Source organism: Carassius auratus, chromosome 13 (genome assembly GCF_003368295.1).
Source record: "Carassius auratus strain Wakin chromosome 13, ASM336829v1, whole genome shotgun sequence".
NCBI classification, from domain to species: Eukaryota; Metazoa; Chordata; class Actinopteri; order Cypriniformes; family Cyprinidae; genus Carassius; species Carassius auratus.
The window spans coordinates 24,416,725-24,442,984 of record NC_039255.1 but is presented as its reverse complement, the minus strand read 5'-3'; the positions used below and the strand labels follow the sequence as shown (position 1 = coordinate 24,442,984).

Sequence of the window (26,260 nt, the reverse complement as noted above, 5' to 3'; positions counted from 1 at the left end):
GTGCCATGGCACAGTATGTTTTTCTCTAACCTTTTTCAATGTAATGGGGGCAACAGTTTCTAATGTATTAGAGAAGATAGTAATATGACATCCAGCTTTACTATTCAGATAGATCTTAAACTTCGGGTTGTTGAGTAACATCAAGAACGCTGATGTGAAGCCCCTCTCAACACATGCTGCTGAGAATGATGCTGCAATGCTGCAGGAGAATATGCATCAGGAAAACTCCTGATTGTTTGTTACAGTCACCCCCGTCATCTGTCGCTAGCATCACAGCTGCGATAACAAATTACAAAAAGGTAAAAAATGAATCAACGCATGTCAAGGCCTGTGTTCTATTTAAAATGATCCATGTTCAAAAGAAGCTCCAGTGCTACAAATGGTGTTTCATTATGTGAGTGCAGGCTGGCCTAAGTATGTCACCAATTTCTCAGAAAGCATTAACAGCTGTTTCAGATGTTCTCACCACATCCGATGGTTTAGGGCTTTATGTTGATTACACAAGTCCTAAGGGATGAACTGATAGGATCCACAACAACTGCCGTGAGCATCTCGGTGGAGTGGATAAGGCGTTTCAAAAGAAGCCAGATCTGTTAAGACTGTGAAGTGATAAATTCATCACAAATATAAAATAACACAAACTTGACAAACTGTATGGAAGTATGGATTTTTTTGGACAACTTTGTCAAAATGCAGACAGCATTTGAGAAATGTCAACAGTTGAGGAAAAGTCTAGGAATATTAATAATGCAGTTAGTTAAAGTGTCAGGTAAACTGTACACAATACTTTCACTCCTGTAATTCCTGTTAAATCAGCTGACAACCCTGTGCACAATCATGTGCAAAACATACATTTAGTGGTACAACAGCTCATCATTGGCAGTACCCTTGAATGGGTTTAAATGAAAATGTTTGTACTACCTTTCAGGGGTAGATAAAGTGCAGAGGTGATTTGGGCTCATAACAGTTTGATCACTGAAAAAAATATTTGAAAAATATGTTCTGATTTTCACAGTGAGCACACTTCATATAGATTTTCCCCTTAATTTGTGAACAGTTAGTAAATGGCCACTTTTAAGATTTCATTTAAAAATAGATAAAAAAGAAGAAAAGGTTAAATAACTGTAAGGGGTTTATATTGCTGTTATAAATGCTGCTATAATAGATAATATCTTATATACAATCATTCCCACTGTGGCCTCGTTAATAGTTGAGGAGAGCAGGTCATTTTGTGGCCTGCAGAATGTTTGCAGAGCTCTACTAGTGCCTAACTGTGACATACTACATCTGTCTCCTAGTGCACTAGACAGTGATCCAATGTCTGCTGTTAACTTAACAGAGATACTTTGACTTTTCTTGTTCTGAATCCTATCTGAAGGTTCAGCAAGCATTTTTTTTTATTTTTGTTAAATAATGATTTTATCAGTCTACCGTTAACAATAAAATACAGTTTGAATAGAATCAGTATTGAAATCTAGCTGTCATTTTTGGGGCAGTAGCCATAGAATATGCACAAATTAGCATGATGCAGTTGCCTAAAACTGAAATGAGCATAAACACACCAACATGCTATATACATCCCCAAATGGCAACATCTGACTGCAGAATGATTGTGTGAAGAATGTGGAGGTCAGTGTTTGCATAGGATAATGTGCTGCAGGGATGAAGGCCTGTTGGGCCCGAGGGTAGAGTGGAGATCATGGATCAGGCTTTCTTCTAAGCAGGTTTACACTGAAAGTCAACGTTGGGACCAGAGATGCTTCTTTAAAATCTTTATATCACTGCAGGAACAGCCAAGGAACAATCCGCAGTGAACTTGCTTCAGAAGAATATGTAAGTAAAGGAAGTATGTTTACTGCAGATAGAAAACTAAAAATAAATGCTTTTAGGTTCATTTAAAATGTGACCTTCTGAAGGTGGATTATCACACTCAGTGTTTAACCATTATTATTAAGAGTTTGTTCTGTGCATAAATGATTTATGGCTTATATTGAGAAGTTGAATACAAATATACTGTACTGTTTATTCCACCAATGTATATATTGGTGTTTTATCAGCACTGATTGTCCTAGATTTTCAAGCTCCTTTTAAGAAAAAATGAAATATTTACTTTAAAAGAAATAATTTTTTTGTGTTTAATCATGAAATTCATGTAATGAGGTACAAGTAAGTTTTGGAGAAAATGTGAATTGCATCTTGTTATTTGACAGCAGAAATCTCCTCATTTAAAATGCATTTGGAATTGAAAATATCACATTTATGTTAATAGCAGAATTTTGCCTGTGCTGTATACTGTTGTTTTCCATTTTGTGAAATTTGTATTTTCAGTGGCCATTTACCAAATATAGCAATTTGTAGTCCAATTAAATAGTCTACTTTATATTCTATGTCAGTGCTATAAAGTTTGTGTTCAGTCTTTTTTGCAACCTTTCTCCCTTGACAGGCACATTTAAATTCCAGCCATCTTCATTTCCAAAGTTCCAGCTTTAAACAAAATGCTGGTTATTACAGTCCTGCTGGCTGTCTTTGGCCTTGTCAGATGTCAGGAATTACCTACAAGTAAGAATCTAACAGAATGCAAAATTCAGTACCATGTCAGAATATTTGTTTCATCATAAATGAAATGGACCTCAGATTTGAAGAGAAAGTAAGATTCTCAAGGCAATCAGACATCACAGTGAAATCAATATGGTTTGCTCCTCTTATTGACCAGCAGAGGGAAGCATGGACAAGTTTACATCATTTTTGGCGCAGTAGGGCTACTTGATGAAGATTGAACTCTGTCTCTGTCGTTTTTTATTTATTTATTTATTCTTTTTTTTTTTTTTTTTTGTGGAAACTGATCTGTCAGTTTAATTCCTAGTCCAGATTCCATATAAATATCAAAAAGTTTCCATTGGGCTTTTCTTTCAATTTTTCTCTTTAGTGCCTATCACTAGAGAATAAATCATGACTTAGACTTAAATTAATTTATTGCAGTTTTCTATGTTTCATTTATACTGTCGAACGCCATCAAAGTTTTGTAGCTTAAGTAAATCCAAAAACTGTCAAACTGTCAAACCACTGTAAATAATGAAAAATCTTGGCCTCAGTTGCATTTACAGGTTTAAAATTCAGTTCGTAATATTACAGAGTGAAATCGGACTTACATTTTTCTACTTTTAAGCAGCCCATGTGCTTTTATTTTCAGCATATGACCTGTTGGAAGAGTTTGGCTTGTCCAAGTCTAGAAGGGTGAGAAGGGTCAATGGGTCTGAACCTGACGCGGTGGCGTACCGTGTTAACCCGTCCCTCCACCTCAAGAGGAGCACGAGGTATTTATATCGTCCTTCTGACATAATACTTTTCCACTCTTTCTGCTTTTCCACTGAGTGTAATCATGCTCGCCTCCAAACAATATCTCTCATTTCCTGCTCCTGCTTCCCAGAAACTACCACTACTATAATCTGGGGTTTGATTTGAATTTGATCAGATATATGCTTACAAGTTATATAGCATGGATACACCAAGCTGTCTCTTCCTTTGTCCTGAAATGTTGGCATTAAATGCACGTCTTTCTCAAGCATCAGCATCAGCATCTGTTCCTGTGTGTCAGCTGTGGTTACAGCATGTGCTTGGTCTTTCCTTTTGTGCGTGTGGGCCAACAATGCTATACGCAACTACCTCCCACTTACATCCCCTACTTGACCAAATAATCATGAGAAGTACATGACTGTAAAACAACCACCAAATGTCGAAGCAAAATGTGACCAACAACATCAAAAGAGAAAACGAGAGAACTGTGGAACCACACTGTGTGTAAATGAACATTTTTCTTGAAAACATTAACCTCTAATTTCAATAAACCAGTTCTTTTTAAAAACAAACAGGGGCAGAAAACTAAATTGGAAACAAATGGACACCATTTGGTTAAAATTAATGCAAAACTTCACCTAAGGTCACTTTCGAAAGACCACTGTTAAACAGAAAACGTACCAACATGTATCAAGCTATTACCATGTATATTAGCATAGTAACAATTCAGTACAGTACCTAAATATATATATCACCATGTACCATGGGGTGTTTTGATATGTGTTTGTGAGTTTCAAACATACTTTACACTAGTCTTGGGGAATTTTCAGTGACTCTTACAACTTAATGAGTGACTTAGTGAATGATTCACATCACTGCTTTGTGTTGTTTGGAGATGTTTAGCAGATTCTTCTTTGACTTTGTTTGCCCTGAAATATCCCTTTTATTAATTTCTCAGCACATACATTCTCACCCATCTCTCCATCTAGCAACATCTACCCAGGTGGTTTACCATCTGACTACTCTGTCATCGCCACATTTAAAGTTCCCAAGGACACAGCTAAAACATCTTGGAATCTGTGGCAAGTCAGCAATTCTGAAGGCCGGGAGCAGGTGGGCCTTCATTTTCAGGGCGACACTAAAACCCTGGACTTCTTCTACACCAGCCCGCAAGGCACACAGATGCTGCGGACCTTCCACAGAGTGAAAAAACTCTTTGACGGTGAGTGGCACAAGCTGGCATTGAGTGTAAAAGGAGAGCGGGTGAAGCTGCTGGTTGATTGTGAGGAGGTCAGCGTGGAGCCTCTAGATGAGCCACGGTCCGTGATTCATCAAGGCTTTACCTCCATCGTCAAGAGGGCAGTAGGTGACCGTTCTGTTTTGGTGAGTACCAGGGACAAGCTCAGGTATTGGTTTACCAGGAACAGGTTGAGGGGAAATCCTGTCATTATTTACTCTCCATCGATCCAATCAATTCTGGGGAATGCAAAATTACTTTTTAAAAGATTTATTTGTGTCATTTTTGCCTTTATTATGATAGGACACTATGTTGACAGGAAGTGAAGTTGGAAAGGGAGATAGAGAGAGAGAGAGAGAGAGAGAGAGAGAGAGAGGCGGAGGAGGGGGGTGGGGGTGATGGATCGGAAAAGGTTCGCAAGCCAGGATTCAAACTCGGGACACCTGAAGTGCATCAGTATATAAAAGAACATATAAAAAAATAAAATAAAAATAAAAATAGAAAAACTATTTTGTTCTGCGTTCCCACCGAAATTACCTGGAACAATTGTACCAGGAACTTTTTTCCCAAGGAACTATTTACCTCCCAGAACTGTTGTTTCTGTGTTTCCACCGCGGCCTAAAGTACCAGGAAGATTAGACACATTCTGGTGACATCTCAATACAAAGTATGCACATTTTGGACTTGCATCCTTGGTACTGGAGTTGGGACTTTGCGCATTCGTCTCTGGAGTGTGATTTCTGAGAGTTAGCCTTTGCTTCAGACAGCGGGGAAGACCAGAGGACTCATAGGTGGCATTGATAGTCTCAACTAGCCAACGGCTAATAGTCTGCTTAGAAGCAGGAAAGCCCCTCTGGGGGGGACTGTAGCATACAAGCAATTTGTCTGTTTTTCTCCACAGGGCAGCTATGTGGACGTATGCGTCCAGCACTTAAACTGGGCACATACAATTTAGCTTCTCGTAGTTGGGCTCATGAAAGGGAGGAGGACAGAAGGCCTGCAGCACTACAGGTTCTGGTGTGATAGAGGGAACCTTAGGAACACATCCCGCTCAAGGGTATTTGAATGCTTTGGTCATGCCAGGTGCAAAGTCAAGATAAGTAGGGGCAACTAAGAGGGCCTGAAGATCTCCAACTCTCCTCAGAGAGGTAATGGCCGACAGAAAGGTAGTTTTAAGGGTCAGATGTCTGTCTGATATATCTTGTATTTGCTCGAATGGAGCTTTACAAAGAGCCACTAACACCACAACCAAGTCCCACGGGGGAATACGGGACTGTACTGAAGGTTTCAGCCTCAGTGGACCGTGGAGGAAACATGTAACTAAGGAGTATCTTCCCAAAGACTGACCATCGATAGGTACATGGTAGGCCGCAATGGCTGCCACGTAAACCTTCAGCGTGGAGTGGGTCAACCCTGCAGATAGCATGGCTTGTAGAAACTCCAGAACTGTACCAACTGGGCAGTTTTCTGGGTCAAGCTGGCGGTCTCTGCACCATGAGGTGAAGAGTTTCCACCTCAGGACCACCTCAGTTTCCTCGCTAAGGGATCTCTGGCTTGGAGGATGGTCTCAACAACCTCGGTTGAGAGACCAGATGCTATGAGTTGGGCCCCCTCAGGGGCCACACCCACAACTTCCACAACTCCGGGCAAGGGTGAATTATCTTGCCCTGCGCCTGAGAGAGTAGGTCTGTCCTGATCGGTATCTCCCATGGAGAGCCGTCGAGGAGCAAGACCAGGTCTGCGAACCATACTCGGCCCAGCCAGTACTGGGCTTCTAACAACAAACTCGCCATAACTCCCGGGAGCAGAGCAATAGGGGGAAAGGCATACAGACGAAGCCTCTGTCAGGTCTGTACCATAGCGTCCAGTCCCAGAGGAGCTGGATGAACCAGAGAGAACCAAAGGGGATATTGTGATGTCTCTTGAGTTGCAAAGAGATCTACTTGAGCTCTGCCTAAAATTCTCCATATTTGCTTCACCACCTCAGGGTGAAGTTTCCATTCCTCAGGCCTCAGCCCCTGCCTCGACAGTCCCATATTTAGTTTGCCAGGAATACATACTGCTCTTAATGAGATGAGTTTACCCTGGGACCACACAAGGATCTGGTGCGCCAGCTTGAGCAAGGGGCGTGAACGCAGACCTCCCTGGTGGTTGATGTAAGAGACCACCAATGTGTTGTCGGTGCGCACCAACACATGGTGACCTCTTATATCTGGGAGGAAGTGCTTTAGTGCACCATAAACTGCTAGCAACCCTTGACAATTGATATGCCATGTCAGATGGTGACCACTCAACAGACCACGGCCAACAATCTCTGAAATTGTTTGACAGTGAGTGACTAGCCTTCTTTGACTCTTTTGACTGAGATGAGGATCAATTCGATATGAGCAGGGAACAGACGTGCCTGCATCGCGGTCGAATTCCATACTACACCTAGATAGATGGTTCTCTGAACTGGAGAAAGTACACTCTTCTTGGCGTTCAGTCTCAAACCCAGCTCCCCCAAATGTGCGAGAACGAAATCTCGATGTAGAGCTGCAACCTAATCTGACTGAGCTAAAATCAACCAATTGTCGATATAGTTGAGACTGTGGATGCCCTGCAAGCACAGAGGAACCAGAGCCACATCTACACATTTTGTGAACCTGTGGGGTGAGAGTGCAAGGCCGAAAGGAAGTACTCGATATTGGTAAGCTTCGCCCCCGAAAGCCAACCTCAGAAACTTCCTGTGTTGTGGAAGGATGGATATGTGGAGGTATGCATCTTTGAGATCTATTGTGACAAACCAGTCCTCAGACCTGATCTGAGCTACAACATGCATGATCATGAGCATTTTGAACTTCAGTCTCATAACTGATCGATTTAAGACCCACAGATCTATGATCGGACGCAACCCCCCATCGTTATTTGGAACTATGAAATACCGGCTGTAGATCCCGGACTCCCTGTCTTGAGGGGACCACCTCAGTGCCCTCCTCCCCTAATAGTGTTTCAACTTCTTGTTCCATAATCAGGGCCTGCGCGGTGCCGACTAACATCGGAGTAATCCCATTGAATCTTGGCGGTAGAGATCTGAACTGAATACTGTAGCATTTTCTACCGCAATTCCTGTAGAACTGTACCGCAACTCCTGCTCCCAGAGGGCACTGAGGCGAGACAGGCACCGTGTGATGCGGTGTATGCCGCTCTACCGCAGTAGGGGCCGCCCTCTGCAGTCGTGACTGAAACGTGTCAGGACTTCTTCACCGAGGACCTCCCAGCCTGAAGTACGGCCCTCAGATCCACCTTATGCTGGGAAAACCCTGGCTCAGATGATAGACTGAGAGGGCTGCTCCCGCCCAGCAGCCCCTCCAGTATATATCATTTCTCAGAATGAGATAAATGTCATTATATTCCTCAGAATTTAATGCATATAAACAATCAGATGAGTAAACACGGTCTGCCTTGTTGATATAATTCATATCTAACTTCTCATAGCCAGATAAATACTGAATTTAATTCCTCAGAATTAATGCAGTTAACCAATCAGATGATTAAAGATGGTCTGGTTTTGGTAAGATTCACATCAAAACTGAAAGTGATATAATACACATGTTGCCTCGGCAGCACGCAAGCCGCTTTGTCACACAGTGTTAATCTCCTCGGAGATAAGTAGCTGCAGCTGGGAGTTCACAGAGGGGGAAGAAACCGCTGCGCGTGCTTCCGAACCTTGAGATTGAGAACGAACTCTAGATCTAGGGAACACGGGTGGAGATAGGCAGAGCCGTCTCCAACCCATCCCCAGATATGCGAGAAGCACAGTTAGCCCCCTTATTTTTCCAGAGAGCTGCCTGTGCTCCTCAATGCTGCTCGTTATAAAGTTTAGGCATAAAATGCTTGTGAAACTGATGCTTTTGCAACTGTTGTCTGAGCAACTAATGTTTATGCAACTGCGAGCTCATCAACGCCCTCCGTTTCAATTTCCTCTGAGAAAAAAAGGCGGTGCATCACACCCTTCACTCAGGGGAAGGACCGCAACACTCGGGCTTCTAAACCCGGAGATCGGGCAGATCTGGCGGGTGAGGTAAGAGATAGGGATGCGCCCGTCTCCATACCCTCCAGCAGATCTATCTGTGAACCCAGTGAGTGCTGGCGCTGCTCTGCCTCGGCAAAATCAGGACCGACACCGCGAGGAATGCTGGCAAAGACTCCCTCTCGAGAAGAGTCCTCCAGGATCGAAGTGTCCACACTGGCTTGTACCAGTGCAGGCAGTCGCCTCCCTCAAGAGCCGAAACAGCGTGCCTCGATTCCAGGCAGACTGCGCACAGACCGTGTAACCCCACTCGTGATGTAGCGAGGAACACACAGTCTGAAACACGATCTGGATTCACCTTTCCGATGTCTTGTCTTAGCTTTGCTCTTTGACTATTGCTTACTCTTTGAGGAGCTAATAGTGAGTGACAAACAACAATACATAAGACTGACAAGACAGAATGACATTCACACACAGGGCGCTTGCTGAAAAAAAAGCTGATGCCAGCTGTGTGGCTCATGCCTTTATAGTTTCCTGGTCGCTTACGTAACCCCGCCCGTGATGTCATTCTCTTCTATTAGACAGATTTTATATATGATATTCAGAGTCGCTCATGCTAAACACGTTCCCCGTATCGCTTTGACGCATCTCGAGTTCCTGAAGAGGAACTTAAGTTCAAGTATATTTTCCAAGTATGCTTTATGTTCAAAGTCCAGGAATCCAGAATCCAGGAATCCTTAGGTTTTTTTTTCACCGAACCGAACCCTAGGCTTGCGCTATGCTGGTCGACGTCACGCGGCCGTTGATTGCGTGGAGGTGTTTATATGAGGAGGAACAAGACCCGACAGTTTGCTCTAAACTAAACTGTTCAGGAATCTTAAACGGCTGGGACGATTTATACCGTAGCAATACAGCATAAGCATAAGCTTGGTAATTGTCAAAAAAGTTTTTCTCATTTGTCATCCTGGCATAATGTAGCCTATTCTTTTTTTTTCTTTTTTTAACAGTTAAAATAAAATAAAATGAAAAATACATTGCTGTGGACGTTTTTTTTACTTCATTAGTGTGTTTTACTGTGATAATGGAATAAGGATGCGAGTAGGATTCGGTATTCGGTTTCGGATTCGGCCAAATCTTAAACAGTGGATTCGGTATTTGGTTGAAACCCAAAAATTTGGATTCGGTGCATCCCTAGTTCAAAGTATACTAGTAGTATACACAAGTGTACTATTTTTTTTTTCATTGAGACTAAATTGGCCAACTTTTTAGTTTATAAACATATTAGTGCTGTCAGATGATTAATCACATCCAAAATAAAAGTTTTTGTTTACATTATATTTCTGTGTGTACTGTGTGTACACACATGCATGTATATGTTTAAGAAAAATATGTTTTGTTTATATATAAAACATTTATATTTATATGTAAATAATTATGTATGAATATAAATATATACATATAATTTTTTTAAATATATACATGTTTGTGTTTTTATATACACATAATAAATATAAACAATACATGCACATATATTATGTAAACAATAATATTTAATTGTGTATGTGATAAATCGCAATTAAACAATTATGTGCAACGGGAGTAGATTTTGAATACACAACTATTTCCCATTAAATATGTACAATTGCAACTATACAAGTGAACTTATAAGGCATACTGTTCATATTGTAGTTTACTCACACTATGGAATTGTAAATAAAATCAACCAAATGTACACTATAAAAAGAGTAAACATAAGCCAAGTATACTTAAAATACTTAATAATACCTAGCATATCTCAATCAGGAAAAGGCTGAGAACAGGTAGAGGTCAAATATACTTTGACTTTTTTGTATACTAGTGTAAACTCAAGTAAATATAAGCTAAGCGTATTTAAATGTAAATTTAAATACCTATACATATCTGAAAACACTTAAAAAGTAGACAGTGTATACTCTCTTATTTTTAGTTTAGAAGAATAGCACACTTGAATGAGCTTCTTTTTTTTGCAAAGGTGCACTAAGTAAAAGAACATTGATAGGCTATACATTGAACCTCTGTGCTTGTGTAGGTGGATCTGCAAAAGATGGAGGTCTCCTGTGATGCTGATCAAGCACACTCTGAAGGCTGCTGTGAACTTTCCAGTGTGGTGAGTCAGCTGCCCCATGTGTGGGCTCTTGCCCCCTTCTGCATGAGCTTTCAGCTTCTTCTCATCAGCTCGTTCCTCAACAGTGCGGAGGATATGCTGAGATTGGTTTAACTGCAGGAAGAGGAAGAGCCACTTGTAAATGTGTAAACGGACAGCCTGGTGTCCAGGGGCGCACAGGACCCAAGGTGGCCAAAGTCAAAGTTTACTCTTCCTAACATAAGCCTCTGTTATGCAATCTCAACAAGTGTGTCCTTCTTCCGTAGGGTCACAGAGGCATGCCAGGAAATCCGGGAGATCCAGGCAGAGTGGGAAACTGGGTAAGAATTCTGTCTGAAATCTCTCATCCTAGTGTGAACAAAGAACAAGCAGTAGTCAATGGTCATTAGGGTTTAATAAGAGGGTATTAATGGACAAACATGCATAGTCAGGAATGAAAGCAAGCAGAGAGGATAAAAAGAAGAGGTTTAACGTGGAATAGATCCAGCATGTGAAGTGAAGCTTTGGAAAATGGAAGTAGAAGCATTACTGAAGTAAAGAATGGTGGAAACAAGATTCAGGACTTGCTTGAGAAAATGGTAAACACTGAAGCTTGTCTCAGACAGCAGAGCATCCTGTGACAGATTTTTACTTACAGCAGCAGTAATTACTGTCAGTGATAGGCTGTTGCTGCAGTATGCTAGCTAAAGCCCATCATACATATTTTATGCATTATAATTATGTGAAAGAATTAAGAATGTATAAAGAACACCTGTGCATGGCAGGAGTAATTTAAATTACCCCTTCCTGGCATCCGTGTAAGGACTAACTGATGAGATATATAGTACCTGGTGAAAACTATGTTAGTATTGCCATTCATCTAAATAGTATTTGCTTGGATGGTGCAATTACACTTCGAAGCATGACATTTGTAACCTGCCATCTTTGCTCATGAAGTAATGAAGGTTTTCAGCCAATAATTTGAGCTGTAAATGTCATGTGCTTAATCACATTAACATGACATAGTAACAATGCCTATAGATTGATGGCACAAAAAGGTGGCCATTTCACACTTTTAAGAACCTAAAAAAAATAGATAACGGTAAAATATCTACTATGATAGAACTGATTAGATTATATAATCAGACTACATTTAATGGATGACTATAGAAAAAGGGTTAGCAGGAGCATACTAATCAGCCAAAACCTCCACACTTTTGGATAAACACAAAGGTTTCTTGTCACTTTCTATTTGTCTAAATTCTAAATTTCTTGAAAGGTTCAACCATCTTTAGTTTCTGGGAAGGTTTCTAAGTGCTTGTCTTGGCTTTGTTCAGACAAACACTTTTGGCATATACTGACTCAAATCCCTTTAGCTGTTTTTAGTCTGAACAGAAAAATACCACATAATATCCCAATTTTACAAACCTGATCCACACCACATCCATATGTGGCTTGGAATCTGATTAAAATTAGTCTTTTGGAAATCCTTCATTTCTTAATAGTCTTAATAGTTTCAAACACACACACACACACACACACACACACACACACACACACACACACACACATCTCATGAGTTCAGCAACATTGTGAGATGTCATGATGGACATAAGCAGAAGCAAAATTTACATTCCAAATTTAAGCAAAAATGTCAACTTTGACAGTGTCCCCAAAACAATTTGGATCAAAAACTGGAAATAGGAGCAGGAAGAACAATGCTACGACTTTCTTAATTTACTGTAAGCACATTTAAGGCCAAATGCCAGTTGTATCACCATAAACACAAACAACATTGATCAGTTGGTTAACTTACCTAAACTGTAAATAACACAGGAAGGATAGCAAACTGTAATTTAGAATGATATTTGATTGAGGCAGGCTCTATTTCATCATTCATTACATCAATTGCTCGTCTTTGCTGGCCTGGAAAAGAAAGATACCCCTAAGTAATGTGACGGTACTATGGTACGGTATACATGGTGATGGTCTCAGATACAATACAATACAACAGTGTAAATACTACTCATCCCATGCATTTGAAAGAACATTGGTTTGTGGCTTCTAAAACACTAATTTCATAACTTCAGAGTTATTAGCAGTTCTTGAAAGGTTTGCATATTATCATACTAAAACAAATTCTATGTGGAAAAATATAACAGTATTTTATTTCCGGAACCCTACTATTGCACTCTGATGAAAAAGTTCTGACATACCATGTGTAACGTGAGAATAAAATATTTAAACAGATCCAGAATCATTATATTTATGGTACACCCGCTTGCTTTGAGTAGCAGTGGTATAAATAAATAAATGGAAAAATCAGTTGTGGCGTCAGTCTCCGACTCTCTGAGACAAACTCAAAGGGAGCAAAGCCATTAGAGTTCAAACAGGCCCTGCAAATATACAGTACAATTTCTGCCGATCGGCTTAATTAAAGGACATGGCATAGCGCATCAGGATCCAATTACTTGTATACATTTGGGCTATGTAAGCAAAGTTCAAGTTCGTGAGCGTCCTTGGGTGGTAAACTTGAGTCTTTCCACTCCAGAGTTATGACTACTTTACATCTTTGATCTGAGTCCAGTTCTCAGTGGTGTGCTGGAATAATATCTTTAAAAGTCAGTCCGGCAACGTGTAACAGAGCTCTTTTTCAAGTATTAACATTGAAGATGCTTCTGTCAATCAGTCATAGAATCTATTCTCCCTCTCTAAAAAAGCCCATGCTCGTTCCTTCTTTTCTTCCTACATTCACTCACCCAGATACATGCCCACAACTTTGATAATCTAGTACAGTTAGGCCACTGTAGGCATGGATATGTCTGATAGAATATTCAGCCAAAGGGCCACCATTGTGTTTACTACTCGGGGTTACTGAGTGCATTTCCCCCTGCAAACACACTGTACATCTGCTGCCATGTGTGGTCTCTTATGTACCAGGAAGAGTTTGTAAAAGTCTTTACTGTGTTTTGTGGACCCCTGTTCCCAGAGGTCACTCCACCAATTGCACAGTGTGACTGTAGCACAGAATGTAACGAAGTGAAGGAGCTGCTTGTTTATTATGTTAAGTGACTGAGCATTTGATAATGACCAGTCATTAGCAAAGCAACTTCAATGCAACAATGTTCAGCCTTTTGCAAAAGAGCAGTGACAGAATGTGGAGACTAATGGAGACATATCACCTTGCAAGACTGAAGCTAAGCAGGGTTAAACCTGGTTAGTACCTGAATGGGAGACCTCCTGGGAAAACTAGGTTGCTTCTGGAAGAGGTGTTAGTGGGTCCTAATGCCCCAGTGTAGTGACAGGGACACTATACTGACAAATAGCACCATCTTTTGGATGAGAGGTTAAACCGAGGTCCTGACTCTCAGTGGTCATTACAAAAGAGTAGGGGTGTAACCCCGGCATCCTGGCTAGATCTGCCCATTGACCTCTGACCATCATGGCCTCCTAACCATCCACTTATCTGCTGATTGGCTTCATCACTCTGTCTCCTCTCCACCAATAAGATGGTGTGTGGTGGGAGTTCTGGCACAATATGGCTGCCTTCACATCATCTTGGTGGATGCTGCACACTGGTGGTGGTTGAGGAGATTACTATGTAAAGCGATTTAAATGCGCAGAAAAAGCACTATATAAATGTAAAGAATTATAATTATTACTACTAATGGGAAGTGTGAACAGGTCTCGCTCCCGAGTCACACTAGAAGCATAAGCAGATCTGAGCAAAGCTTTCACACTGGCAGCGTTCCAGAAATATATCCCCCATGATTCGTGCATAAAAAGCAGCACTTGATAATGGCTTAGAAAAGAAGGGAATTAAGTTGTATTAAATGATTAGACCACATAAATCTAACTTCTGTTGTGCAAGAGCAGCTGTTCTGAAGCATAACACATGTTGATAATACACTGTTGCAATTTGTGTTTTTTACTTTTTAAGAAGTAAATTAGCAAGGAAACAAACAGGGCTAATGAAGTTTAGACTTCAACAGTTTGCCTTTTAAATGTCGATTTTTTTTTTCATTATAACCCTTGGAAGCTCCTGGCAGTTGTTCAGTTGTGTGACTAAGGATCCTGTTTGGTCAAGTGCATTTTTATACCAACATGGAGGGAACCATTTCCGTTCTGCCATTCTGTAGCTCCAGGCTGTCATATAGTGGAACACATGCTGCCTTTTTCCAGCACCATAAACCAAGTTCTTTATGTCTTGGGACAACATTATTGGCCAATTAAAGTCTACATCTGTTGCCGTTGTTACATATTATTTACAATTACAAGCAATTGTGCAAGCATTCATCTCAAATCTTGTTGCAGGGGATACGTGGGAACACTGGAAATTATGGGCATATAGGAGAACCTGGGCCTAAGGTGCGTGGCTTCATTGTACAGTCCCTTGGTTTGCATTGTTGTACAGACCCACTCACTGGATAACTTGCATTCCATAGGGTGAAGGCGGCATTAAAGGAGAAAAGGGCATGAGAGGACCTCGAGGCCAGGAGGTAATACATCACACAACTGCAGAGAATCATTTTGATGGCCTCGTAGCTTTGCATCCAAAAGTTTGCCATAACAAACCTTCTTCTCTCTCACAGGGTGACAGAGGACCCAAAGGCCTGAAAGGGCTAAAAGGAGCTTCAGGTCATAAGGTAAAATCAGCATAAGTGTAGTCTACTAAATCACAAGTTGGTTGCACATACTTGCATACTGTGGTTTGTGTTCTAAGTAATTTTTGCAGAATTAAAAAGTAATGCAACTGCTCATAGCTTGTGCACATCAAGGTAACCAATGCAATGTATGTTGTGCATCTTATCAAAGGGAGTGCGAGGGTCACCTGGAGAGAGGGGTGAAACTGGCCAGGAGGGGGAAGTTGTAAGTTCTGTTGGAAAACACTTTGCTTCAATAAAATATATGTGAGATGGACTGTGTAATTGGCGATATGAATGACTCATTCGCTCCCCACCACATCTCCCAGGGTGCAGCAGGAGAACGGGGATACGAGGGGATTGTGGGCTATCAGGGCGTGAAGGTATGTTTTCTCCCTCACACTGGTTTGGTATTGTCTTTAAAACATTTGCTGCTGTTTAGTTGGAAATCTCACAATTCCCATTCATTCTTGGAACAGGGAAATGAAGGCTTACCCGGAGCTGAAGGATCTCGAGGGCCACGGGGTCGCCAGGTAAAAAAAAAACAGACTGGGGTCTTCTGTATTGTGCTGCATGACATTTAAAACCCATGGACTTATCTTAAATATAATGTGCGCATTTTTGTATTCATGGAGGTCAAGGTGAAAAGAACTTGGTGGGTGAATCTCATGAAATTTTTTTTGGGTTTTATTTGATCTCAAAATCAAAAGAGAAAGGGGGAAAACACTTTGTAAATAAACAAAATAAAGACTATTATTATTATTATTATTATTATTATTATTATTATTATTATTATTATTATTATTATTATTATTATTATTATTATTTAAAAGTTACAGGCTGGTAAATGGAATGCAAAACTTCAGGGAAACACCAAAAGTTTGAAATTCCTGATCTTTTGGGGTTTGAGGAGGAATGAAACTGTCTGCATGGACACAATTTAAACATCAACAAAATTGTTTACAAATGCCAGCTTTGAACAATATGGTGGTTTGAGGAAAAGTAAAGCTCAATTCAATATTTCTAAGGTCACATCCATATTCTAATTTATTTATTTATTTTTTTAAATCATACAAACGTCATGGGAATTTGACTGCATGTTTATATTCTTTCTCTGCTCTGTGACAGGGGATTGGGGGAAATCCTGGTGAACGAGGAACACCTGGAGAAAAGGGAAAGCTAGTAAGTATTCTAGTTGTCATAAAATCATGTTGCTTTAAACAATCCTTCGGAAGTACTGTACATATCTTTTTTACTCTTCACAGGGTACTCAAGGCCCAAAAGGAAATGTTGGTGGGATAGGGGAAAAGGTTGGTTACTTGTCAACCAATGTGACAAATACTTTGTTGACCAATAGGTTAAAAGTCTAGTGCTGATTGTGTTGAATATTTCAGGGTATAGTTGGTGATCCAGGTTTGCCAGGACGAGATGGAGATCCTGGAATAGAGGTACAGATTGCCCTTTCAGTTGAACATTTGTCTGAACTTCTTAAATAACTTTCCCACACTTTCATTTGATCTCATGGTATTACCACGTGCAGGCTTATCAAGGACCACAGGGACCTGAAGGAAGACATGGACGAGTTGGTGAAAGGGTACCCTAACACTTCTTGACATATATATATATATCCTCTGATACACACAATTGCATGTTTATACTGCTATTTAGCTACTAAATGTACAGCACCACAGCAAAATTATGTTTTAGTTTAAAGTTTTAAGCCTGAATTTGATGAACAAAAGACTGAGCAACACAGAACTCAAACTATCAAACAGTTCTCTCCAGTGAAAATCACTTAGAAAAGTTCTTTACTTACTATATCCAAATTTTTTTATTTTGTTTGTTTAAGTTTAAGATATGTAATATTATTAACTACATATATAAAGCAGAAAGAATCATCTTAGAAAATCAGCAATGGAAAAACGATTGCTAAAGTCTCTATAGATGCATCTGTCTGATTAGGTGTAGTTGTGTGTGCTTATATAACATGCTTGAATACTTCACACAGGGTGAAAAAGGTGAACAAGGGCCTCCGGGGGAAATGGGCCCTCCTGGACTAACAGTAAGTGCTCATGTGAAGACATGACCACTGCACTGAGCTATATGTGACTTCTGTAAATACCACCTTAATATTTTACCTTAGACTTTTATGACATAAAAAAATCCACCCTGCCTTCTGGTAGATTTATAAAGTGCTATAATCTCCAGGGTCTGCAAGGTTACAAGGGCTCCGCTGCAAAACCAGGAAGACCAGGATTTATTGGGCCCCCTGGAAGAACGGTGAGCTATATTCCAAATATTCCAAAGCTTTTGAAATAAAGGTTCAGGCCCTCCAAAATGCTAAAACATGCCATGTCTTTATAGGGGCACATGGGAATACCCGGCAGGCCTGGCCCCAAGGTAATGATCTTCACTGAATTATGAAACCCACATATAACATAATTTTATCTCATTAAAAGGGCATTTTGAATCCTGCAAGAGGCTGCAAACAGATATAAAATGGCTACACATGGCTGGGGATGGGGTGTGATGTAAATCATATCCTATAGATCCTTGTCTTGCAAATCTAAGATATTTATATATCAGTTCAGTGCAGAAAACTGTGGATTTATAAGATCATGTGTCAGTATTGGCTTAGTGTAGACAGATATCTGGAACTGACCCATTCACAAAAAAGTGAATAGAAAAAAGCCATCATGCACCCATGAGAACATGTTTTCACACTGGAGTTATGTCTGAGCAGCACAGCTCTTCACTGGTTAGCACAGCAGTCTTTGGCCTCTTATACAGTGTCTTGACTCTAGGTGCAGTCACACTACAAAGTGTGCTAGACTGAAACTGTTGGCTGCTCTGTTCTCATTCCAGCATCAGCCCTCCACTGATATCTAAACTTCTGAGAAGATCTCCACACTTCATTTAAACATGTCACTGCAGACAAGACTTTTCATCAACATATATGACAATAATTAAATATTCACAGGGGCTCTAGCATTAGATGGTGAAAGATCATATGGTGTTTATATAGAACCATGTCTTTTCCTTCGGTGGTCATCTGTTATCTAAACATTAGATAACCATTAAACATTAACATGTTCTATAATGTAATATGTAATACACATGCTTAGAAAATGGAAAGTATTGCTTTTGTTCCTGCCACTATTGTTTTTTTTTTTAGTAAAAGAAATGGGACCTTCGGTCTAGAGTTCAAATGCACACCCATCCAGAAAGAATTATAAAAATAGTCATTAGTAGCAGGAACATTGTAGAAAACACTTGGAACATCATGTTGTTTAGAGCATCTGTATAGTAGTTGAGAGCCAGAGTGCACAAAATGAGATCCCAGGCTAATGTGTCAAATTCCAGGGCAATTTTCCGATTAGGACACATTACACCAAATGGTTTTCCTCTGAGTTCTACAGCTTTTGTTTCACACAAACACAGAGTGATGAAAAGCATAACCATAATTTCAGGGTTTCCTCTCGCAACAACTAATTTTGAACTACAAATCACATTTATTGGATCAAAACCACAAGGCAACTGCAAATGTTGTTTTTTTTATCTTCCAGGGTGAAACTGGCATTCCAGGGGTCCAGGGAAGCAAAGGGGAAAAGGTAGTTGTTGACTCAAATGCATTTCATTTCCTGTTGACACATTTCCATTATCATATGGTTCTAGTTTCTCACAACGCCACATTGTTTCCACAGGGTGCAAAGGGAGTCAAAGGACCTAAAGGCAGGGTAAGACCATCTCAGAGATTATTCACATTTCTGTTTAATTAACACCATGGAGATGACTTCTAAGCATTAGCAACTATGGCTCTGGTATGTCCACAACAGCATCAAAAATCTAGTTGGATTACATTTACAAAGCTGGTTTTGGAAAGATGCATCTGATTGCCACATCAGTGTATTGTTTAAGTTACAGTTTGTATTTCTTTCCAGATGTTCTGTTGAGATATCATTGTGTACATAGTATAAAGTGAACTTGCTTGTTTATGGATGTGTTTGTATTTGTTTGTTTTCCAGACAGGAGACGCCGGTGTTCCAGGGCAACAGGGAAGTAGAGGAAAGCGAGGCCCTGCTGGAGAATCGGGTAAAAAAGGCCCTGTAGGCTCCAAGGGAGTGAGGGGAGACGGTGGTCCAGTGGGCTTTCAGGGCCCATCAGGCCCACCAGTAAGTCTGAAAATCCAACTCACAACAAATAACAAATCTTTTTCCTGTTGCATGCTATGGTCGGAAACAGAACAAAGAGGAAGAGACTGACCTTTTAAACTAGAGAAAATCTAGAGAAGACTTGACATGCAAGATATGAAAAGAAAGTCTTGTCCCTTTCATTTTAAAGAGCCAGTAAAGGCACTGCCTCATCTTACTGCTCTACAGTGTATAAAGGCTGGAAAGACTGGAGACAAAATATGTCTTTTTAAGCCAGATAAAAAATGCAGCCTTTGATGATATACAGTATTGGTAACTTTAGATGTTATGTTACTGAAACAGAATCAGGGCTGGGTAGCACCAACACATAGTGATATGTCACAATACATTGCAATGCATTACAATATCATAAACTAAATTATTATAGAATACAATTCTCTGACTAAACATATTTTTATGTTTCTACACACAGCTCTCTCTTCATTTGAACAGATATAGGGACTTACTCTATGTTCCACAAGCAACTGAGGGTGCATAAGAGAGCGAAGGTCCATACGAAAGACGAAATTCAACCTTTCCTCCTTTTTTAAGACTAATTGAATGTCTGTTAACGTTTGAATTTCACCAGCTGACTAACAAGCATCACCTTTAGACAAACCTTCAAAAGTTCTGGGAGATTCAGCCCCTGTGGCACTTGGCGTAGCATGCATGAAATATGTGGTAACCATTTTGGTGTCAAGATCGCTAGTAAACGCTTTCTCATTAGTGCGGCCTTCTCTGCCGCTCAGGGCAAGGTTTTCATTTAGTGTGGTTGTTAATCCATAATGAGGCTGGTGGAATATTGTTGGCCGTTTTTGTTTCTCTTTCATTACACAACCACCCATTTCCAGACTATCACGGGCGAGAAGTGCTCTGATCTGAGCTCCGTGTTTCAGTGGTAATGATCTCTTTCTTAGGGCCCCACTCTTCCTGCTCAACATGTTATCGAGGTCTGCAAGAGAGTGGTGCTGGAGCAGATGTCCACATTTGCCAACTCTGTGAAAAGGACTTGTGCGGCTGTCTGCCCGCTCTATGGAGACGTGCCAATGGGCGCTCCAGGTCCCCCAGGACCAAAAGGACCATCTGGACCTCCAGTAAGTTACCCACCTCCGAGAAGAATCCCCTCACAACAACCCTGGAACGGTCTCAATTTTGCTAGACCTTGGAAACAAAAAGCATTTAGACATGGTTTCTTTTAGACATCTCAGTTAGCACACGTTAAACCTGTTTTTGCCATAGTAAACTAAGGAAGAACATGGTCTATACATCATCTTTCTTCTAGGTCAAGTCTGATATGTACATAGTGTGAAGGCCTCTAGAGAGCATGCAGCAGTGTTTGGCAGTATAGGTTGGAATTAAAACATTCAGAATTTCCAAGTCTCCGTGAAGACAAATAGGAAGTCACAGACGAGGCACTTGCTCTGTGTTGAATGGTTGTTGGAGAGAATCCCACCTTTACCAGAGTGGAAAGCCTTTCCATATTTCTCAGCAGACCTTTTGTCAGACTTCTCGAACATTTTCACTCAAGAGGGCCAAAGGCGAATAAAAGTTCACAGAGCCTCAAATTCAAATATGCAAAATTTAAAAGGTTGTAAAATTTATGTTGTGAGAGAAAGAGGTTTAAAGAGGTTTTCCTTTTTCAGAACTTCAGGATCAGCATAGCTAAAAAACCTACTGACACTTTGATTCTAGAATTCTTATGGTTTCATTCACCTCTTATCATTCACACATCTTCATGTCCTTCCAAACCAATATGACTTTCTTCCTTTCTGCAAATACCATTATTATAGGGTGATCCTGGCATTGATGGTCTCAAGGGGGAAATCGGGCAGCAGGGATTCTACGGAGAACCTGGTGACCAAGGAAGACAGGGCTCAACAGGTAAACCATCTTCACACTTTAGTCCAAACGGTAGCTTATTGTACCAGTAGGGTGGTCCACCATGTTGGTGCCTCCACATTAAATAAATGCAGTTGCACTGATGTCAGATGGCATAATAAGTCACAAATAAAGAATTTGCCAAGATACAGATGAACAATAATGCTATGAAGGGTATTTGCCTGTTTTGCTCTTGGCTGTGTTCATGCATGATGAACTAGCATAACAAATACTTCTCAGCTGGAAAAACTGCCCAAGTGAGCAGAAATGATGGGTTCACATTCACAAGGAACTATTGTCTTTTCAATCAGAAAATCAGAACCTTTGTCCTTAAGCAATGTTAGTCTGCAAGCATCAGCAGAAGTAAATGAACAGCTTTATTAAATGCACAGATGTTTTGTATGGTCATGAATCAGCCACAGCACATGACAGATGTTCCAATATAGTCCACAAGACAAAATAATAGTGAGAAAAAAAGTGTCCACCGTGTATATACAATCCAAAGAAGTGATAATCCAATAAAAGTGAGATGCTGGAATGGCAAGTCCTTAAATGTAACTCCTCAGTCCAGCAGCAGTGATCTGTTGAAGACCCTGTCTGTCTGCCATGCTGCCTCCTTTATACTGCTCATTTCCTATTTCCTGTCATGTGATCCCTCACATGACAGGCAGACCCAAACTCATTTAAAGACATACACAAATTAAAATGTTTAAGAGGAATAAAATGGCTAAGACAACATGAAAACCTATTAAAACTCAAATATACATAAAATCATTAAAATATATTGAACAGGTTACTGTATGCTATTACTGTATGATCACGGCTATCAAAGTGAACGCGTCTATATAAATAGAGAAGTGGATTATTTACTTGATGGCGCATTTGTGTTATTACCATCTGTATAAGTGGCCATCAGCACATCAGCACTAATTTGCATTGTAATTCATTGTAAATGCTGCATTTCTAGCAATTTCAGGAAATTGGCATACAAAGTTAAATCTTTTTTTATTTTTATTTTATTATTCTTATTTTTCTCAATCAAATAATTCTTATTGAATTTTCTTTTGCTCAAATAAATCACTTAGATGATGTATAAGTTTCTGTCTTGTGTTCTATAATTGAAAAAAAAATGCAGTGGTATGTTTAATGACTAAATAGTTTGTAGAAGCCTTCAATACAGTTGGTAAATATATATTTTTTTATATTTAGGGGGGTCGGGGTGTAGCAGGGTCTCATTTTTCATCATATCATATTCAGATTTGAAATAGAAACTCATGAGACATGTGACTTTCAACCCATTACTTTTCTAGATTACTCCAGGACTCATTTAATGTATTTTTATATCAAATACAAAAATAGTGTGTTCAGTAATAAGTGTGTTAAAAAAAAAAAAAAATTCAAGGCACTTCAGTGTCTATAACTTTTAATATTTTTGAGCATTATCAAATCAGCCCAAAGGGTCTCCTTTCCAAAGACACCACAATTATATTTGTAACACACTGAAGTAGGAAACTGTTACAATTTTAAGTTAGGTAGAGTACTTTCAGCTGTGAGTCCCATAATGGGGGGTGCTGGCTAACAGGTTAAAACAGGTGTCCTGTGTGACAGTGTCACACATATATTCAGGAATGAACTCAACACACGCGTTAAGTATAAAGAACGATTAATTAATTGTTCAATATGAATCACATTACAAATGAACAAAAGATTCGCTCACATAAAACGGTAAGTTAAATGATCCAATCTTCACATCACTTCCACCAACATCTATTTGCACTTGAGATGGTTGTTCATTTTAATTAAATTTGTTTGCCACAGGTGACAGTGGAGAACCAGGAGACAAGGGAGCTAAAGGCTATGGCCTTCCCGGCCATACTGGGGAGCAGGGACCAAAGGGTAACACATAATTAAAACAAATTAACCTCTCCTGTCATAGAAACATTACATGAGATAAAATGAGAGGCTCACTGGCATGTTAGTAGCCTATGCAGCATTTCATTCATTTTTTTAAATTATTATTATAATTTTTTTTAACATATCCTAACTAGGTCAGCGTGGGCGACCTGGCCGGGCATTTGATGGCCAACCAGGTCAGATGGGTGAGAGAGGCCATGTTGGCCAGCCTGGTTTGAGAGGCCATCCTGGACTACGTGGAGTTCCTGGAGTCTGTCTTACATCTGGGTGTGCCTTACTCAATGCTACTTCTAATGCACAACCACGACAAGCACTTCAGCAGATGCCCCTACAGGCACCTCAACAAACACCCCAAAGTTCACCTCAACGGGCATCTCAGAGGTCTAGAGGACGACAATGAATGCACCCTAAAAAGCTCAGACAGGGACGTGTGAATAGTATTATGGTGGAAGAATTAGAAACTGAAATTGTGACATGAATGGTAATTAATGTAAATATAACTGAAATGTGTCCATCAAAAGAGACTGAAACACTTATTTAACTTTGCAAAATGCTGAGTTATAACAAACTGCAAGAACTTGAAATTGCTGACTAAGTTTCATTAGGCTAATTTAAACGTACAGATAAAGTATGCATATATTATATTAGGAACGAAAGGAATATGTAGTTTCAAAAAGATTGGCAAATTGCTCAATTTTATTTTCAAAAATGCTGTTTATAATAAAAATGAAACTAATTCATATAAGCACAATTCTCTCTCTCTATCTCGACTTATGATTGTAGTGTAACAGGTTATGTGCATTTGGGTCATTTGTTTATGGGAGATTCTGAACTAAATTTACAGAGACCGTAAAGTTCATTATGCTGTCTGTAGTTCCATTGGTTTATATTTTCTTATTCCAGAACATGCTCCTTGACCGGATTTGAAATAATTAAACATTAAACGGGTCATGAATTGAGAAATTTTAATTCATCAATTTGCCATGACATGAATAAACTACATTTTTAAATATATTAAAATAGCAATTGTAACATCACTTCACAATATTACTGTTTTACTGTATTTTTTAACAAATAAATACAGCCATGGTGATCATAAGAGACTAAATAATTATTCCAAACTTTTGACCAATATTGTATTAACATGTATTATTAATTCCCAGTCGTGTTACATGGAACAGTGATATACCTCAGACCCATATTCATATATAATGGTAGGTACTCCATATTCTTATATATATATATATATATATATATATATATATATATATATACACAGTATATATTAGGGCTAATTATTTTTTAAGCTTAAATCTAATTAATTACATGATGTGGTGATTAATTAATCAAATTAATCGCACACCAAATTTGGATAAATTAATTAAATAAAAAATAATAAAATAATAATAAAAACATTACAAAATGAGGTTCAGCAAGAAATATTTAGTTTAATAAAATTTATTTCATTTGCACTCGTGTGATATTGCACTTAGCCTACTTCTCATGTGATATTTCTTAACTAGTGATGTAAATATGAGACAGAATTTCAAACAGGGCCATTTTGCCCCATATCTTAAAATGTAAGGATATTCTCTAGGCTCCATCATGCAGTAAGTTGTTGCTCTGCCTCATATTAGCCATCAATAGACTGTATGAAATGGCAGATGATCCACATAGGTCTGGGGCAGGGCAAGTGCGTAAAATTTATTAATAATTTTAACGTGTTATTTTTGTCTATAATTAATTAATCTAATTAATGTGTTCAATTACCAGCCCTAATAGGAGCCATAATTAGATGAAGAACTATTTCAAAATGTGACATGATTCTTCTTGGTGAGATTGCAAAAAAAAAAAAAAAAAAAAAAAAAAAAAAAAAAAAATATATATATATATATATATATATATATATATATATATATATATATATATAGTTTACTAGAGCTTCTGGAAGAATGTATATAAATACATGTAACATTTATTTACCAATGTACTGTATCAGTACAAATGAACAACTATTTTTAACTATGTTACAGCATGTAAATTTAGCTGAATTAATCAATTCACAGAAATGTACAAAATAAAAAGAACTGATTCACATTATCAATGTTTTTTAAAATGAGGAAATTAAATAAGTGGTCTTAACCAGAGACCCTCCCCAACCATAACACGTCCACAATGTCTTGAATGGCAAAAGCAGTACAATCACACCACAAAACGTGTGTTACACATTCTATTTAATGATGCACAGAGACCAGAGTATGTGAGTGATGTGAAGTAGAAGCCAGGTTTTTTTTCCCCTGTTAAAGTCAGAGCGTCTGTGTTTTCACTTGCTCCAAAGATCACTCTGATACCGTTCCATCACGTGCAAAACACATGTTATCAGGCTAAAGTTAGTTTCAGTAAAACGCATAATACTTTTCTTCAAGAAGTGCTTATGTATTTTGTGTTTTCAATCAATTATCTTGTGCTCAGACTTTCATAGTAAATAAATAAATGATGTTACAGTGAAGTAATAAATAATATTTGGTGACGTGAACACATATATGACACAGAACACAGATTCTTCCTGTCTGGCGTTAATATTTGTAATGACATAATTGTGAAGCAATAATACACTGGAAACTACTTGAATGACAAATATTTTCCTAAAAACAAAACAGGCTTTTCTCTTTGCGCAACAGCCGTTTCTCAGACTACGTGACAGAATCTTAGGCTTGTCTTCCTGTGGTGTTCCGTTGCCCTCTCTCTGTGCATGAGACCGTACACGCTCATATGGCTAGATGGTGTTCCCTCTCAAAACATTTCACCAATTCCTTCCATGGAAATTCTTATTACCTCTGTCCTTCCGTCACTCTGTCAGCATAATCACTTGTTGCTGCTATACACACCACACTAATCTCCCAGGCACACCGCAGAAGTGATCACGTTAATTGCATGGAATTGTTAACCATTACAGTGCTACCGACATAG

At 39.3% G+C, this 26,260-nt stretch overlaps 1 protein-coding gene across 1 annotated transcript; it reads left to right on the top strand.

The window, feature by feature from the left end:
- Positions 1 to 1,679: 1,679 nt before the first annotated feature.
- LOC113113077 (collagen alpha-1(IX) chain-like) lies at positions 1,680 to 24,359 on the top strand. The gene is made up of 27 exons (XM_026279234.1): positions 1,680 to 1,833; positions 2,444 to 2,559; positions 3,191 to 3,314; positions 4,284 to 4,677; positions 10,612 to 10,689; positions 10,773 to 10,874; positions 10,953 to 11,006; positions 14,980 to 15,033; positions 15,111 to 15,164; positions 15,258 to 15,311; positions 15,481 to 15,534; positions 15,638 to 15,691; positions 15,788 to 15,841; positions 16,437 to 16,490; positions 16,574 to 16,618; positions 16,703 to 16,756; positions 16,849 to 16,902; positions 17,317 to 17,370; positions 17,517 to 17,588; positions 17,673 to 17,708; positions 18,875 to 18,919; positions 19,013 to 19,045; positions 19,334 to 19,480; positions 20,416 to 20,592; positions 21,289 to 21,379; positions 23,195 to 23,272; positions 23,425 to 24,359. The coding sequence occupies exons 2-27, from the start codon at positions 2,496 to 2,498 to the stop codon at positions 23,688 to 23,690; spliced, it is 2,346 nt and encodes a 781-aa protein (XP_026135019.1). The 5' UTR covers positions 1,680 to 1,833; positions 2,444 to 2,495; the 3' UTR covers positions 23,691 to 24,359.
- Positions 24,360 to 26,260: the final 1,901 nt, after the last annotated feature.